This window comes from Crotalus tigris, unplaced genomic scaffold, assembly GCF_016545835.1.
Source record: "Crotalus tigris isolate CLP2741 ecotype Arizona unplaced genomic scaffold, ASM1654583v1 scf7180000017944.260387, whole genome shotgun sequence".
Lineage (NCBI taxonomy): Eukaryota > Metazoa > Chordata > Lepidosauria > Squamata > Viperidae > Crotalus > Crotalus tigris.
In genome coordinates this window covers 78,113-97,529 of record NW_024096736.1, presented here as the reverse complement: position 1 = coordinate 97,529, position 19,417 = coordinate 78,113, and the positions used below count along the sequence as shown (strand labels likewise).

Here is a 19,417-nt window from a genome sequence, read left to right as displayed (position 1 = left end):
GAAGCACATTTGTGTGGTTTAGAGATATACTGGTAGAATAACTTTAGTTGTACTGTATACAACCCACCTTACGGCATATCATTGTATGGCTTCTTTTGGATGAATTGCACAATAGTCAAGAAGCATACCAAATGCATTTATAAAAGCAGCCCAAGCAACAGCTTACTCTCATAGGGAGAATTTCACCATGAAGAACCAGAGAGAGAAATTTCCTCAGTCTCTCATGTCACAATGCAATTCCTTCCTCACCACTGACTGACTCAGAGACCTGAATCACCCCACTGGGATTGGCCTGTCCCACTCGTGCCAGCAGAGGAGGCATGCTGCGGGTCCCATCAGCCCAATTATTCTGGCTGGTGGGGTCCAGGAGGAGGGCCTTCTCTGCTGTTGCTCCTGCCCTCTGGAACATCTCTCCCCCCCCCCCGAAATATGAGGTTGGCCCCAATCCTCCTGTCCTTTTGTAAGGGCCTAAAGATGTGGCTTTGCCAGTCGGCTTGGGACCCCAGTTGGGGTGGATGATCGAGTAACAACAGAGTCCATCTCCTCCACTCCACCCTCCCCATGTGTCCTTAGGCTTTAATGTTTGATTTTAATTATTTATGTTTTAATTGTAATGTATAGACATATTTTATGACTGTAAGCTGCCAGAGTTACTCTATGATAAGATGGGTGGCTAATACATTTTATAAAAATAAATGCATACATAGATATATACACAAATACATACAATGGGGAATCCTGATTTGAAAGAACCAGACATTCCCACTGCCCAAAACACAATACAGTTCCCAGAGACCAAATCTAGAGGACCTAAAGTAACCAACAGCTGTCAGGCAAATCTGATTGCTGACCTAATGGTTGGTGAACACTATAAGTTTGTATTCACAATAAAATCGTATTTTATATGTCTTTTCACTGTATGCATACACCTAAGGATGAATTAAGGTTGTCTGAAAGCAGCATCACGAGGATATTACTACAAAAAGAAGTAGCAGAGACATGTTCGTGTTGCAGATAGTTACCAGCTGAAAAGAAGTCATGCACCTTTAATCCATTATATAGAAAATATCTCATTTTTAAGCAAAAATATTGATCTATTCTATATATATCTAAATGTACATGTCTATCTATCTATCCTATACATATCTAATCCATCAATTAATCAATCTCTTTAAGGTGACAGAATAGTATCAAACCTTAATTCATATTAATCCATTAAGCAGAATACAAATTTCATCCAATTAGTTATCATAGCTAATAACATCCATATTATGAAACAAACAAGTCATCTTATTTGATTAACATTCAATTAATTATTGATTCAATCCAAGTCTAAAACATCTCTTTACTTCTAACTCATAATCTTAATCCTTAAATCAGTCCATAGTTCTAGATTGCCTTTAGTCCAATGCATGAAATTTTAAATTTCATTTTTCAATCTTATTCTAGCCTTCCTCTTATGCCAAGCAGGTTTCCATAGCAGAGCTTCCCTTCCAGCTGATAAGTCTCTTTTTGTTGCTTGTAGTGTCCTTTGATTTGATGAAAACCATCTTGGTCTCTGCATTGGCCCTCTGTTTCTCTTATCCATAAGTCCTCATTGCTTCAAAAGTTCAAAACTCAATCTTTGCTTTTCCTGGTCCTCAAAGCCTTAAGTAGACTGCTTATAAGGCAAGATAAATTTCTCTTTATTCTCAGTTAAATCCTCTTCTTGTATAATCTGTTTTGTAGAGTAATCATGTGTAAGATTAATTAGTAGTCAGGTGTAAGGTGTCAATTTGGGGGTTTATAGTAGAGATTTTGGCTCTTAATTCTATAGTAAACTCTTTTATTGTAGTGCATATTTCTTCTTTGGTCTCATAGATCTTTTCCAGTATAAGTTTACAGTTTAAATGTGATTGAGGCTTCTCCATTTTAACAATAGTTGAAAAGCAATCCTTTTTTTTTCTTTTTTTCTTTTTTTGTGGAGGCTACAGTTGAAGAGTATCCACCCCCACAAATCTCACAGCTGGCTCAAATTATCTTGTCTCTTGAAAAATAGTTTGAAGGCCAAAATCATCTCCAAATAGTCAACAATTACAATATTAACTTTTGACCAGTAGATGTCCTCAGTAAGCTAAAAAGTCTGTTTCAAATGACATTTTTTTCCTTTTCTTTTCTATTTCTTAAAGAAAGAGTGGAAAAGGAAATATTCTCCCAATATAAAATAATACCGCTCAAAAAAAACCCCCCAAAAAAACAAAGAACATTTTTTTTGTACCTCAAAGTAGATAGAGATAAAGTATAGTCTTTAAATGAATATTTTTTTCTGTCCTTTTATAAAATGCCTTTGTTCCCACAATTACAAAAGCCGCTTTCTCCAGACGGGGAAATAATTCCAAGGACAAGCTTTTACAGGAAAAACAGCATGGGGTGAAGAGAGGAACAAAAGGGATCTCACCCGGATCATCTGTGGTCTATAATGCTTAGATGACAATGTGACTTTCGGCTGGTGCAGCAGGGTGATCGGCCATCTTGCAGGCAGATCTTTGCTCCATCAGCCCTAAGGAGATAGCTGGAGACACGGGGGAAGCTGCTGCCCTCCCCTATCTACCAGCAAGCCTCCTCCTCCGTGGTTGCCCCTCCAGGGAGACTTTCGACCCTCTAGGGGGTCTACTGGCGAAGGAAACTCCGGATGGCATGGAGACAAGTCTCCAGGCACGATCAGTGTCGCCATGTTCTGGAACCGGAAGTCAGAATAGAATCTAGAATATTAAGAATGTATTTTTTAGAATGATACGTTTATTTGTATGAAAATTATTATGTAATGGAATGAAGAAAATTGAGATGTTTTAGATTTGGATTGAATTATTAATTAATCGAGTTAATACAATGATGTGTTTGTTTGATGACATGGATGTTATTAGTTATGATAATTAATTGGATGAAATTTAGCAATTTCTGGAGCCAGTCTTCAAGGGAGGCCTTGGGAACAAAGGCTTATCGGTCTTATTGTGTTTTTTGGTGACTAAGAGAAGAGGTAGGAAGTATTCTGGGCCTTTGATTGCTTGTGCCTTATTGTTAAAGGATGTGTCTCTCCATGCCTCAGTTATATTGCAACTTGTCTAGTTTAATGGGTTCTGTGTCATGTTACTCTTACAAAGAATCTGGAAGTTGCAAGTGAATAAATTAATCTGTTAACCAGAACAAAGTACCAGAATCACACATACTGAACCATCTATACCGTCTGCCAACTGTTTATCAGATGTAATTAAGGTGTTGGCCTTTAAAACCCCAACAACTATCTCAGAGACCCACCATCTCTTCTATAAAGCACTTCTCTAGCTGAAAGAAAGACCTTAAAAACAACAGCTAAGTAGCAGTACTAAATGCACTTATGCACACTTACCCAATATAAACCACACTACAATCTCTTGGCTTAGGCTAGATTGCGGCCAGTCCAATTTGTATGGAAGATCCCTACCACCTCAGCTACCCCTTGTGTCCTCCACTGCTAGTATTCCAAAGTCAAGACTTGATAAAGTCATCATCCTAAAGCATGTATCTGCTCTTAGTGTTTCATCTTCCTTTTGTGCTCAGGTTTCAGAAGTCAGAGTAGCCTGGAATGAGCTTATTTCAAATCTTTCCTCACTCAAGACTTTCATTGTGGTAAAGGAACAGAATAATACTCTTGGCTGAAGTTGAAGGAGAAAAGTTACCTTCATAAGAAATAATCATATGAAATTAATAGAATGACTGACACAATAAGGTAAAATATATTTAAAGATCCATAGAAATTTTTGACATTACTATTACTAAGATGTCTACAGACTAGTTGTAACTTGTCACAGAATAGGATGATCTGCCATAGTCACTTTGCTTTTTAAACCATCAAAGTCCTGTCCCTTTTTAACGTGCATGTCTATCCCTTTGGATCAGAACTGATAGTTGGTCAGTTCTGGACATTGCATTTGAAAAAAGCATCAGGCAAATTTCAGTATGTTCAGAAAAAGATTAACAATGATATCTAGACTAGAGATACAATCTAAGTCCACTCAAAGAGAAATTTAAGTAATTAGGAATAATTAGCTTTGGGAAGCAAAGACTGAGATGGAAGGCATATGATATTACTACTCAAATACCTAAAAGGATGTCATACAGAAGGTCAAACCCTGTTCACTGTCACACTAGACTAGAGGATAAGAGGCAGAATTCTTCTCAACAAATGCATTCATAACTAAAAGCCACAATCCACAGTTAAGCTATTCTCTAGTATTTTTTCCAGATAGGAACTAGCTAAACATAATTTGTACTGTTGGCAAAATGTGGAATAAATAGAAATAAATTAGAATGAGATAATTAATTTAAACCCTAAACTATTAATAACAGCAAACTAAAAAGAATTGTTACCATGGTTTTGGCCACCAATATTTTCTTGTATAAAAAAGGGGTGCAGAAAATATTGGTGAGAAACCAAAGAGATGCTGCACATCCTTCCTCCCTGACTTTTGCCCAATCCTATCAGCCCCAAACTGATCTTCAAATAATGGGCCCCTGCAATCCCACCTGAGCCAAAGAATTGAAGCCTTGCTTACCCACCACCGTACAAACAGCCAGCTTCCTTAAGCATTGTCAACCAATCAGATTGCTAGGATTTCCCACCCTGTAGCTCTCAATTTCTGTAAAAATCTTTGTTTCCCATTGTTTGGTTCACATTGATCCCATTCTTGAAAAGTTGGGATCCAGTTATTATTTAAGAAATCAGACACTTATTTACAGAGGAATGTAAATAATGGATGTATTGAATTTCAGAGAACAGTAGATAACTAAGATGTCTTAGTTATAAAAACTAACTTGTAAAGCAAATGTGCACAATAATTGTATGCATATATGCACATGGAACTACTCTCATGATTTTCACTAGAAATTACAGTAATAGCATAAAATACGTGCAGTGCTAATCCAATGGAAAATTTACATCATTAGGTATAATTTATCAGAAATTATGGAATGATTCAAGCCTTCACTTGAAATTCTTTACATCCATTAATGCTAAAGGTGAGAGACATTTCTATATAGATCCTGCTTGTTTGTGAGTCCTGGTAGACTACATGCTATAGGAGAACAATTTGGAGAGAGTAAAATTTACCTTGGGGATGCTAATTCCAAAGGCCAGTGTAAATTCTAAATCAACTTTTATTCATAAGACTTTGACACAGTTCTTGAAAATGGTGCTGGAAAAGTCTCTCTGTGTCACTGCCTTAGCCATGGGAAATGACAGCATTTTAAGCCATTTTATTTAGTTTAAACAATTTTATAATTTAAATGATTATAATGATTTAATATTATTTGCTGAAATAAGGCTCATAACTAAATAAGCAAGTAACCAGGCAAGCAAAAACATTCTACATCTACATTCTACATACCATTCTACATCTTGTATAGCAATAGCAATAGCACTTAGATTTGTTTACTGCTTCTCAGTACTTTACAGCCCTCTCTAAGTGGTTTACAAAGGCAACATATCGCTCCCAACAATAGGACTTCTCATTTTACCAACCTCGGACAGATGGGAGGCTGAGTCAACCTTGAATTGGTCAGGATCAAACTGCTGAAAGTTGGCAAAGTTAGCTTGCAATACTACATGCTAACCACTGCACCACCATGGCTAAATATATATAACACTATGGCTAAAATCAGTAAGAGGAACGGCAGTGATCATGAGATAACAAAACAGCACTGAAACCATCTCCAGTGACTTGTGCTAGAAACAGTTCATAGGAACATTGCTTGCCCTCTTGTCTTTGTTCATTTCACTCTAAAAATTAAACAGGTTGTCTCTATTTTCTATATCTCAAAATATGCAGTTACATTAAGAATGAAAAGTCCAAAAGCAGCCAAACACTCAGGAACATTTGGATATTATGATACTGTAACTTCCTGTTTTCCCCTCACATCTTCTTCAGATCTTGTCACAGGCATCTCTTTGTGTCTTTTATATTTTTGGTCTATGAATTGCTCTCCTTTCATTTCTTTATGCTGAACATAGTCAATGATATGCTGTTTGGTCTTCTTCCATTCATTAAGCTCCTTGATGTGCAATTCCTGAAACTCCACAGATTCCCTGGTTGATTCCCTTTTATGGAACCAATGGTCTTTTGTGATTTCTTTTGCTGTTCCTGCTAATGGGATGTTCAATGCTCCTTGATGCAACTTCTTTAATGGCTCTTCTGTAAGTTCTTCACACAGTTTCATATCTGTTAGAAAAAACATTGTCTGTCAGTGATGATAGTAAATTAATACATTCTCAGCTTTCTTAAAACCTGCTCAACAGCTACTGACACATGATGGAAAATTTGTTTATTGAGCCTAGATGCCAAAAAGGAAAGGGAACAAACCAGACGGTGTTTGCTGTCTTCCTTTTTCATACTTTGTCCCAGTTTAAACTTCCTTCCTTCCCTCCTTCCTTCCCTCCTTCCTTCCTTCCTTCCCTCCCTCCCTCCCTCCCTCCCTCCCTCTTTCTTTCCTTCTTTCTTTCTTTCTTTCTTTCTTTCTTTCTTTCTTTCTTTCTTTCTTTCTTTCTTTCTTTCTTTCTTTCATCTAATCATCTGAAAATGGTGATTATACTCCAGCAATAAAACAAGGAAACAAACAAACAAAAAAAGAGGACACATATTTTCTCATTATGATGGCCTACATATGGTGACCCTTTAAAACCAAGAGCAGCTTCCTTTGCCAGTGCAAAGCTTCCTTCAGTAGAACAGGGAGGGCTAATCAGTGAATTCTTGTATGGCTGGCTTTAGAAAGTATCCTTCTGTAAGAGAATTTGGAAAGTGAGCAGAGTCAAAGGAGGGGAAATGGATGAAAATTATATCTTCCCCCAACCTGCTGATTAAAATCTTTTATCAACAAAAGGAAAATGTTTGGATTTGGTCCTATGTCATTATGCAGTTGGATGAAAGTAGCTAAATCAAAGCAAATCTAATCTCTTCGATGATTTATGTTATATTAAGTTCTAAACTGGTTTACTCTGTTTTATATCCCTAAACACTAGTTAAAATGCCAAAAAATATATTGCATCAAATATATTCCATGGAAAATAAAATTAGCTGGCAAAAATGAAGGAGAAATAACTACCTTTGACGGTCCCTCTATTTTCAAAAGCAACAATGTTTTAAAAGGTAGGGGCTATTTAAAAAATTAGATGCTTTGTGTCATGCATTTTACATTAGCTTAGTATATTGTTACTCCTATTTAAATCTGAATATATCAGGTTTTTTTTTTAAAATGATCTTCCAGCAATTTCTTTTAAAAAATAATCTAAAGACCTGGATTTTCTTTTGCAGAGAGAGAGAGGGGGGGGGGGAAATCTTCCCATTAATTATTTACATGTGAGCTCCAATCAATGTAGTACCTGTCATCCTTATCAGCTGAAATAAAAGTCCACTATGTAAAGGTTCCAAAAGGACTCTGACAGTCTCCTACTGTGATTTTATAGACAGAACTAAGTCAGCACACATTATATGTCAGAGCCAACATCAGAAAGAATCAGATCCTTTGATCTCAGACCTCCACAGGAAGCTTAGATCTCAGACAAATTAGATAAAAAATGAATTTATAGCAGATATGTATCCTAAGGCATACAGCTGAATGCTGTATTTTGAAAGGGTATAGCAAATATCAAAACATACAAACTGTAGCATTTCCTTTTTTGCTCTTTCTGCTCTTCTGTAATAAATATTAATTAAAATCAGAAAATGAAACTTAAAACTAGCTTCTTTCTGCTTCCATCATATGCAACAAGTTTGAATCCAGAAAAGCATTTGCAATTCTTTTTTACATTCTATCTTAGTCTTACCTTCAGTAGAATAACATATCATTCTTCTCCCCAATTTACAGCATATACACATACTTGTGCTTCTCAAGCAATAATTTTTAGAGAGAAAAAAATTGAGGCTAATTTTTTATAGACAAACTGCCAATCTAGCCCTTCTTTGCCTCCAACCCTAGAACACGAATGGAAACCAAACTCTAGCATAGAAATTTGTTGCCAGGTGCATTCTTTGAGATACTATCAATTGCAGGGGTTCAAATTTGAAAGATTCCCCCCCCCCCAATGAACAAGGAGAGCAGTTTGAAATAGGTTTAAAATCATGGCTAAATAAGCAAGAATGAAGAATTGTTGGAAGTATTTGAAAAAAAAAAACCTAGTTGACTGAAGTGTACAAATTGCTAGTTGCAATTTCCAGATAAAAATTGATTCCTATGAATATGGAGTAAATAAATAACTGATAGAGCTTTAAAAATCCTAAATTTTTACTTAAATTTCATTATCTACCAGATTACCTGAATAACTGAAAGAATGCAAGGAGACATTATGACCTGATCCACAGATGCCATTTCACTTTGCAGAAACAAATGCAATAACTCTTCTTTCTAGAGAAAGCCTTTATTCCACTAAGTAATATTGTAAGAGAAAAGTGAAAAAAAAAACAATCTAAACTTATTTTCTGCTTTTTCAATAAGACAGGAATCTGCTCAACTTCTTGTATAAAAGGAAGAATAAAAAACATCAAATAATCCATCTGCCTTTATTTTGCAAATGACTGCAAAACAATTTTACTAGTGGGGGTCTAGGACAACTTGCCAAGTCCAACTCGATGTGTCCAATTCACCGTGGGACAATTCATCTGAATTGTCCAGCAATGAGTTGGCTAGCGATGAGTTTGCCACGGCAAATTTTCCTGCAGCATGTTGGCCATGACAAGTTGTTTCATGCTGACCAGTGGATGTCCTTTACTTTCATTCCAGATACTCCTTTTCCCCAAAATTTTACATATAAAATTGTCTCAAATAAGCTATCCATTCAGTTTTCATAAAATGTTTTATGTGGGTCTACCTAATTTTTCTCAGTTTCTTTAAGGGCAAGTTATGACAAAATGTAAAGCTTGCATATATCAAAACAATTAGATGTTGTGTTCTTAAGTAGCATTTTAAACAAAAGAATTGCCATGGTCTTTCATAGATAGATTGATAGATGGTTAAACTCACAAAGGATTGATCAAAACAATTTATAGCAAAGTGTTCATAATATAGATAATATAAAATCTAGCCAATCAATATTTAATATCAATTATTTCAAGTAATATTTTTTCAAAAGTGAGTTTTTTAATAGCAATAGAACTTAGACTTATATACCGTTTCACAGTGCTTTGTAGCCCTCTCTAAGTGGTTTACAGAGTCAGCACATTGCCCCAACAATCTGGGTCCTCATTTTACCAACCATGGAAGGATGGAAGGCTGAGTCAACCTTGAGCCGGTAAGAGTCAAACTGCTGGCAGTTGGCAGAATTAGCCTGCAATATGATTGAATCATTTGGCTCAATACTACAGGTAGTCCTGGACTCACAACAGCTTGCTTACTGACTGTTCAAAGTCACAATGGCACTGAAGTGACTTATGACCAGTTTTCACACTTACAACCGTAGGAGCATCCCCATGGTCATGTAATCAAAATTCAGATGTTTGGCAATTGTATCATATTTATGACAGTTGCAGTATCATGGGGTCATGTCATCCCTTTTTGTCATCTTCTGACAAGCAAAGTCAATTGGGAAGCCAGATTCACTTAATAATAGTTTGACTAATTTAACAACCACAGTGATTCACTTAACAACTGTGGCAAGAAAGGTCATAAAATGAGGCAAGCTCACTTAACAAATGTTTCACTTAGCAACAGAAAGTTTGGGCTCAATTTTGGTCGTAAGTCGAGGACTACCTGTACCTTTTCAAAATCTCAGATTTATTTATTTATTTATTTATTTATTTATTTATTTATTTATTTTCAGTGTTTATATGCCGCCCAATCCCAAAGGACTCAGGACGGCGTACAAAGTTAAAACAATCATAAAACAATAAAATAAAGCAGTCATACTGCGAGTCCGATCATATCCTGGCCCCCCGGGGACATCAGCCCCAGGCCTGCCGGAACAGGAGGGTTTTAACAGCCTTCTTAAAGGCCGGCAGGGTGGGAGTAGTTCGAACCTCAGGGGGAAGTTGATTCCACCAGGTCGGAGCCACCACAGAAAAGGCCCTTCCCCGAGGGCCCGCCGGCCGACATTGTCTGGCCGACGGGACCTGAAGGAGGCCCAATCTATGGGACCTCACCAGTCTCTGGGAGCTGTGCGGCAGAATGCGGTCCTGTAGGTAACCTGGCCCTATGCCATGAAGGGCTTTGAAGGTGATAACCAACACCTTGAATTGCGTCCGGAGACCCACAGGAAGCCAGTGCAGCTCGCGGAGGATAGGTGACACGTGGGCGTACCTTGGCGCGCCCACAATCGCTCTCGCGGCTGCGTTCTGAACCAACTGCAGCCTCCAAACGCTCTTCAAGGGTAGCCCCATGTAGAGCGCGTTACAGTAATCCAGTCTTGAGGTGACAAGGGCATGAGTGACTGTGAGTAAAGCCTCCCGGTCCAAATAAGGCCGCAACTGGTGCACTAGTCGAACCTGTGCAAAGGTCCCCCTGGCCACAGCTGATAGATGTTGTTCCAGATTTAGCTGTGAGTCCAGGAGGACACCCAAGTTGCGTGCCTGCACTGAGGAGGTAAATTTGCCCCCCCCCAGGACTAAAGATGGACCATCCAGTTGGCCTTTGGGAGGCAAGACCCAAAGCCACTCGGTCTTATCAGGGTTGAGTCTAAGCCTGTTCACCCCCATCCAGACCCTCACATCTTCCAGGCACCGGCACATCACGTCGACTGCTTCACTGAAAGGACACAGGGTGGAGATATATAATTGGGTATCATCCTCGTACTGATGATACCTCACCCCGTGTTGCCGAATGATTTCCTTTCTCTCTCTTGAGATCCTCTGAACTAAAATGTTGGAGGATCAAATCTATGTTCTGTTTGTCACAAAAGAGACTAACAGAAAACAAAAATTGTTCTCCAGGAGTTACCCCCTTCCCCCCCCAAAAAAATCTAAATCTAAAATCTACATCTAAGCAATAATTACAATTGAGGCATGTACATGTACATACATATATGCATACGCACATATGCCTACATATATACTCTCCCTCCTTGTGTGTATGTGTACTTGGTGAGGGGGAACTGTATCAGAAAAGTCCAGCTCAGAGAATTAAATCTCTTCTAGGCAGAGGTCTAAATTATTATAGCTAAAATGTTTCAGATAAAATATGCTTTGTAGTGGGATGCAGCCTTTTTTGGTATTCAATAAACTCACCTTCTCTCATAGAAGTGGAATGTTCATTTTCTTTCCCAGTTCAGTGCTGATGGATACTGCAATTTACTTGATTTTCCTTTATTTGGGGGCGTTTTTTATTCTTCAGAGATTGTCTGAGCTTATTTCCTACATCAAAATATTTGAAGAGCTTAATGAGAATAACAGTAAACATTCATTAATTCACCATTTATTTATATTAAAATGCCCATCTAGAACCATTTGAATAGAATAGAGCTGGAAGGGACCTTGGAGGTCTTCTAGTCCATACTGTTGATTTTTACAGGAACAGTTTCTCCAGAGCAATGGATTGACAAATAAATGTATAATTATAAACATTATAATTTAAAAAAATTAAACATAAATGCTTGAATTCTGACATTTCAGCAGCTTGAAATATTAAGACTCTTTTAACTTGAATTGAACTGCAATTCAAGAAGAATACAAACAGTGTGACTGTTACTTGAAACACTTGACTACATAATGCAACTTAAATGGCTTTTAGTCAGCTCACTAGTACTTCCAACACCCAGATTATATTAATAGAAGCTTTGACCAAGCATTGTTGGATTTTTTTGAACTATGAAACTTGGGAGGAGACCATGGAAATTTCCCTATCTTACTCTATCCTGCTGGGTTGTTAGAAAAGTAAAAGAAATGCAAGGCAACATGTACCGTAATAATATGTACCGATTATATCATATTTGACACAGCTGGGATGAGTGAAACTGAATAAAATTCAGGTTTATTGTTTCTCATTTTTCCATCCTGGCTAGTATCTTTTTATATCTGTATCAGATAGTCATTTTTTAAAAGTCAATAAGAATGTTATTCCAGGATATTTTTCATACTTACTGCTTCTAATACACACTTTTTCATATAAATTTTTGTACTTGGAATTTATTTTCTTCGTAGCCTTTCTTGTACATTAGCTTTGCCAACATACATTTTATGTGTCTATTACTTCTAATATAAGCATTTTTTCAATAGCTGCGTGCCAAATTTTTGAAATATCTAATTCTGGTTTGAGTGCTGGTTCAAGAACGAAGCAGTCAATTTTGCATAAAAAAATGTGCAGTGGCTATTTTTTTCCCCCCTTCCTTAATTTGTCTCCTGTTCCCATTTGTCTCACTCATCGGGAACACAGTGCCACTGGTGATAGGAAAAGTGGCCCAAAAGATACTCCATCAAGAACCAGCACAGAAGGCTCAAGCAAAACAAATGTGGATCAGCAGAAAGCATTTACACATCCCTGTTGTAACTGGGGGACTGCAACATTCTTTCACCAGCTATTGCTAATTGCAAAGTCCTTTTTTCCTATAAATCATGGTTGATAATCATCATTCTAATTCATGACTTACTGTTTTTCTTGCTTTTCTTGAGCCAACAAATAACAACACATCCCAAAACAAGCATGGAGGCTACTGAACACAGGAGAGCAGTAAAGATGATGGCAGCTTTTTCTGATACAGCAACAGGGGAAACAGTAAAAGAATTTGATTCAACAGACAAGGCAGCACCTGAAAAAAATACAAATATAGCTTAAAGTAATTAAAACAAAGAACTCATGCTTTAAGCCTAAACAAATATCACAAGAAAGGAAATTGTGTCTCAGACTGTTTCACACAATAAAACAATGAAGTGACTATAAATACCAATGATAAATATCAACATGCTAATATTTGATTATCTTTCTCAACAGTTCCCTTTACACTTCCCTGTAAAGTCCCAGGGAAAAGTCCTTTCCAGTCTCAGTCTCAGCCATACTCTCAGTCTCAGTTATCCCTTCAAGTGAAAATGTCAGCAAATGAAGCTAGATGCACCTGTAAATACATATTGTTTCATAAAAATGCAATTCAGAAACAAACAATCTGTCCATTTTATTTTTACTGGTGTAAATAATTAATTTAATACTTTGATAGTATTGTTACCCTTGACCTATTTATTGAATCTATTGCTTTTATAGGGCAATTTTGACTGCCTTTTGGAGAGCTCAAATTATTATTTGTTCTTTGATCAGGCATGGGTCACTATAATAGGTTGACAGGATACAAGTGAATCCCAGAGTTATAGGCTAGACTAGGAAATTTTAAAAATCCTAGAAGAAAGAAATAGGAAACAATTTCCACTGCCAAGGAAACTTCATGGAGATATCTATGAGGTTACTGGAGTTGGAATTTTGACTCAGAGGTTATTTAAATATATTTATAATCTCTTTTATAGTTAGATGTCTATTATGTAACTTTGAAAGAAGTGACTAAGGAACTGTCATGTCTTCCTTCCTTACAAGGATGGTAGAAAAAATATCTATTGAAAAGAAAGCAGAAAGGAAATATAGAGAAATATACAAGTACATCTGTATCAGATGGGGGCTGATATTTATTTATTTATTTATTTATGAGACTTATATACCGCTTTAAGTGCAAGCATTCTCTAAGCGGTGTGCACCAGTAAGCAATGTATATATATATATATATTTACATTGCCCCCAACAATCTGGGTCCTCATTTTACCTACCCCGGAAGGATGGAAGGCTGACCTGCTGAACACAGTCAGCTAAAGTGGCTTGCAGTACTGCACTCTAACTGCTGCGCCACCTCGGCTCCTTCCCAAAAAATATGGAACGCTTCATGAATTTGCGTGTCATCCTTATTGTATTATTCTAAGAGTAACATTTTATGGTGCTTTGGCTAATTGACTTTTGATGAGGCTGATTCTTGCTTCCTGTTTCAACTGTCAGTTATAAGTAGAGTATTCCATCTTTCTGGTAGGCACCAAAATTCTCCACAGTTTTTCTTTGTTTGGCAGGAGCAAGGGTGAAAAGTTGGTCTCTTCTTATTATGATTATTTTCTGAGAAACAAGGTGGCTCGTCGATGACTAAGATAAAAATAGGTTGCTCTTTACTTTTCCTTTTGCAAAGTAGTTGTCAGTAGGAAAAGTAAAAGATCTCCTATGACAGGTATGCTAAGAATTTCATATGTAAAATGAATTATGTCTCTTGATAAATGTTTTGACAACATGTTGAACCAATATAAATTGCATTGTCACTCATTAATCAATACTACACAGAGAAACCTTCCATACTTCTGCCATTCATTCATTCATTCATCTGTTCAATTCAATTATTCAATTTATACATTAACCTATCTCAAATTCATGGCTGTAGGCAGCTAACAACAGTAAAAAAAAATCATTAAAACACATTTACTATAAAAATGAGACACAGATTCAGTAGCTGAGGTACAAAAAATATATATATATAGAACCATCACCAAGAAATCAGTGTAACCATTACAGAAGCTTTTCATCATATTTTCTTCCATAATCACCAAATTTAAAATTCCATATTCAGTTTCTAAAATGGAATCAGTTCATTATAAATTTTCCAGAGCTCAGTGATTTTTTCATTTGCCCCCACAGACCAGTTTGGATTTGAAGATTTCAGTAAACTGAAATGCAAATATATGTCTGTTTATACAATTTCTTGAAAAAAAAACATTACTAATGAGATTATTTTTTGTGTGTATGTGTATATGTGTGTGTGTGTGTGTGTGTATGATAAAAGTAAAAACATGGATCACCAAGACTAAAAATTTGTTAAAACTGAGCTTTCGTCAGCACCTGCTGATGTCATCAGAATGTAAGCCAGGAGTGGGAAGCACATTCTTATAGTCTCTGTGAAGCTAGCAGTTCATAGAGATGATAAGAACGTGATTCCTATTCCTGGCTTACACTCTGGCTTACACTCTGATGATGTCAGCAGGTGCTGATGAAAGCTCAGTTTTAACAAATTTTTAGTCTTGGTGATCCATGTTTTTAGTTTTATCATGAATATACCTAAGACTCGCATTATATATATATATATATATATATATATATATATATATATATATATATATATAAACACACAACACACACACACACACACACACACACACACATATATATATATATATATATATATATGGTGAGAAATAAAATGATCACCAGGGTAATAAAACTATAAAAATATTAAATTTTATAGTTTTATTACCCTGGTGATCATTTTATTTCTCACCATGAATACTCCCAGGGTTCATATTTTTAATTTTCTCAAATATATATATATATATATATATATATATATATATATATATATATATATATACACACACACACACACACACACACACACACACACATATATATATATAAAAGAATACTAAAAATAGAAGCATGATTCCTGGGTGTGTGCATATTGTGAATAAAATCTGATCACCAGGAAAAGTTAAAATGTTGAAAGTTTTAATATAAAACAAAAGTTTTAAATATAAAACGTTAAGTTTTAAAAAATTAGCAACCTAGCTTTCGTTGGCTCCTGCCAACTTCATCAGGGCATACATAAATCAATGGGAGTAAACATTTATATGTAAGTTAACGCCTGCACTCAGCTTCTGGACCGCGTAATGGGCCCAGGTCAGCCAATCATAGCATTAGTTGTGATTGCTGCATAATTGAGTGACTCATCTACTTGGATCACGCGTCCCTCATCAAAGTTAAAACAAGCTTCTGACTCTCCACTCATCCATATCCGTGATCTAGGAGGATCCTCAATCTTATTCCAACTTGAGATGTCATCCCCAACACCAAGTCGTTTTCCCCTTCTCTCTTCCTTGCAATTTTCTGTGAGTTCAGAGCCCTCACCCCCTATACTATCCTGGCGTCTATCCTTAACATCGTGATGTTTATTATTACGGAGACTCACTCTAGATATTCTGCATGTGCTCTCACTGCATGGCTTTCCCCCACGCACCATTTTCCCAGCCTTTCCAGTCTCATTACACTCCGTAACAGTTGTTCTCCCCTTTTTTGCCAACTCATTATGGGGGCTGGACTGTAAATTCTGTTGACTGATCATCGAAGTAGTTAAAATCCCCAGAGATGGTTGCTTGTATACTTTAGTGAGTGGGCTCTTCTCGCTCCTTCCCCAAGTGGGATGCGATGTGGAGTGTGATGTGGATCCTGGTGCAGTTAATACGCCATCATTCACCCCGGCTAATTGTATTGCCTTCCAAGATCGTGTAATCACTCCTTCAGTAGAAGATTTACAGTAGCTCTCCCCTTGTATGTCTGTGGGGTGTGTGGTTAAGCTGTCACTCCAGGCTCTCATTTCACTCCATGGAGGCAAGTGCATCTCCAATCGACTGATATGCAGGCTGGTTGTACCAGGGAATCCTGGTACTGGCCCGATCCCTTGCGGTGGTGGAGGTCTTTAACAGTCTTGACAGCCAGGTCTTGTGGGATAGAAGTGAAGAGGGAGATGACATCAACAGACACCATCACCTCATCATCCTCTATCCTCAGGGTCCTAATCCTGTCAAGAAAGTCCTCAGCCGATCGAACGATGGTGCGGCTATCATCGACCAAGTGGCTAATACGATGGGCCAAGCCACTTAGCTAAGCCCGAGATCGGGGTGTTCCTAAAGGAAACAATGGGTCAAAGAGGGATACCCTCCTTGTGGACCTTAGGCAGCCCATAAAACCTAGCCATAGCAGTGTCACTGGGGCGTATCCCCATAAGGGTATGATCATCAATCCTCTTACCACGTTTCAGGGCATTGAGCACTTTGCTGACCCGGTTCTGACCTGCAATACGGCCAGAGCCAAGATGGAAGAGAAGAAATATCTCTTTCACATTTGTAGGCTGAATGGGTATCCAGCCAGGTTTATTAAATGCCATGGTGTACTCTATAGACCCCCTAATACTCAGCAGATGGGGCATCAGCATCCCTGATGACACGTGTTACCCTTCCCTATGTCAGCAATGTCTCAGAGGCTACGGCCAGATTATTGGCACTCCACAACATGAGGGTGGCACATAAACCTGACCGTACATTATGCTCATGTGTCATGAGGCCTAAAAACCCACTCCCCACAGCAGAGAAATTGGGGGTTGTGTACGAAATCAGCTGTAAGGACTGCCCCTCTAACGATGTGGGCGAGACCTCTAAGAGGGTGAAAACAAGGGTCCAGGAGCATAAGTTGGCCATAAGAAGAGGAGAGCAATACTCCCAGATCCTAACGCACATGATGGACTTTGGGCACAAATTTGATTTTGAGGGTGTGGTTGTGGTTGCCAGCGACGTTACAAAGAGTGGCAGGTTGCTTAAAGAAGCGTGGCTTTCACAAGAGGAGTCGATCAATCGACACATAGACTTGCACCCTGCACACTTAACATTAAGAGCGTGGGAAGCCCGCACCCATTCACTTCACCACCAGCAACTCAATAATGATAACTTCACTCCGTTATCAGGAAGGACTAATACCCAGGCAAACAACAGCCGACGACCTGAGACCCCTGGGATATCGCAATGGAAACGCAATCGTCACGGAAAGAAATACCCACTGGTTCCAAGGATCCAATTTCCGATGCATCAGGCATCTTCCCTGCCCCCCCAGGAACCCTCGTAATGACCAGCCTGCATATCAGTTGATCGGAGATGCACTTGCCTCCATGGAGTGAAACGAGAGCCCGGAGTGACAGCTTAACCACACACCCCACAGACATACAAGGGGAGAGCTACTGTAAATCTTCTACTGAAGGAGTGATTACATGATCTCAGAAGGCAATACAATTAGCTGGGGTGAATGATAGCTGCACCAGGATCCACATCACACTCCACATCGCACCCCACTTGGGGGAGGAGTTTTATGTGCCACCCTCATGTTGTGGAGTGCCAATAATCTGGCCGTAGCCTCTGAGACATTGCTGACATAGGGAAGGGTAACACGTGTCATCAGGGATGCTGATGCCCCATCTGCTGAGTATTAGGGGGTCTATAGAGTACACCATGGCATTTAATAAACCTGGCTGGATACCCATTCAGCCTACAACTGTGAAAGAGATATTTCTTCTCTTCCATCTTGGCTCTGGCCGTATTGCAGGTCAGAACCGGGTCAGCAAAGTGCTCAATGCCCTGAAACGTGGTAAGAGGATTGATGATCATACCCTTATGGGGATACGCCCCAGTGACACTGCTATGGCTAGGTTTTATGGGCTGCCTAAGGTCCACAAGGAGGGTATCCCTCTTTGACCCATTGTTTCCTTTAGGAACACCCCGATCTCGGGCTTAGCTAAGTGGCTTGGCCCATCGTATTAGCCACTTGGTCGATGATAGCCGCACCATCGTTCGATCGGCTGAGGACTTTCTTGACAGGATTAGGACCCTGAGGATAGAGGATGATGAGGTGATGGTGTCTTTTGATGTCATCTCCCTCTTCACTTCTATCCCACAAGACCTGGCTGTCAAGACTGTTAAAGACCTCCACCACCGCAAGGGATCGGGCCAGTACCAGGATTCCCTGGTACAACCAGCCTGCATATCAGTCGATTGGAGATGCACTTGCCTCCATGGAGTGAAATGAGAGCCTGGAGTGACAGCTTAACCACACACCCCACAGACATACAAGGGGAGAGCTACTGTAAATCTTCTACTGAAGGAGTGATTACACGATCTTGGAAGGCAATACAATTAGCCGGGGTGAATGATGGCGTATTAACTGCACCAGGATCCACATCACACTCCACATCGCATCCCACTTGGGGAAGGAGCGAGAAGAGCCCACTCACTAAAGTATACAAGCAACCATCTCTGGGGATTTTAACTACTTCGATGATCAGTCAACAGAATTTAAAGTCCAGCCCCCACAATGAGTTGGCAAAAAAGGGGAGAACAAATGTTACGGAGTGTAATGAGACTGGAAAGGCTGAGAAAATGGTGCGTGGGGGAGAGCCATGCAGTGAGAGCACATGCAGAATATCTAGAGTGAGGCTCCGTAATAATAAACATCACGATGGTAAGGATAGATGCCAGGATAATGTAGGGGGTGAGGGCTCTGAACTCACGGAAAATCCCAAGGAAGAGAGAAGGGGGAAATGACTTGGTGTTGGGGATGACATCTCAAGTTGGAATAAGATTGAGGATCCTCCTAGATCATGGATATGGATGAGTGGAGAGTCGGAAGCTTGTTTTAACTTTGATGAGGCACAAGTTGATGAGTGATACAAGTAGATGAGTCACTCAGCTTCTAGACCGCGTAATGGGCCCAGGTCGGCCAATCGTAGTATTAGTTGTGATTGTGATCACAACTAATACTACGATTGGCCGACCTGGGCCCATTACGCGGTCCAGAAGCCGAGTGCAGGCGTTAACTTACA

The 19,417-nt window shown here is 38.8% G+C and overlaps 1 protein-coding gene across 3 annotated transcripts in view; it reads right to left on the bottom strand.

The window, feature by feature from the left end:
- Positions 1 to 3,733: 3,733 nt before the first annotated feature.
- LOC120308728 (fibrocystin-like) overlaps positions 3,734 to 19,417 on the bottom strand; it is a 93,736-nt gene continuing 78,052 nt past the window's right edge. For 2 of the 3 annotated variants that reach the window (XM_039345185.1, XM_039345186.1), the window contains 3 exons: positions 12,581 to 12,739; positions 11,223 to 11,348; positions 3,734 to 6,233 (listed from right to left, as the gene is read on the bottom strand). In XM_039345185.1, coding sequence (XP_039201119.1) covers positions 11,263 to 11,348; positions 12,581 to 12,739 — 245 coding nt within the window. In that variant the 3' untranslated portion in view covers positions 3,734 to 6,233; positions 11,223 to 11,262. The remainder of the gene's footprint in view (positions 6,234 to 11,222; positions 11,349 to 12,580; positions 12,740 to 19,417) is intronic. The other variant, XM_039345187.1, reaches the window with a different exon arrangement.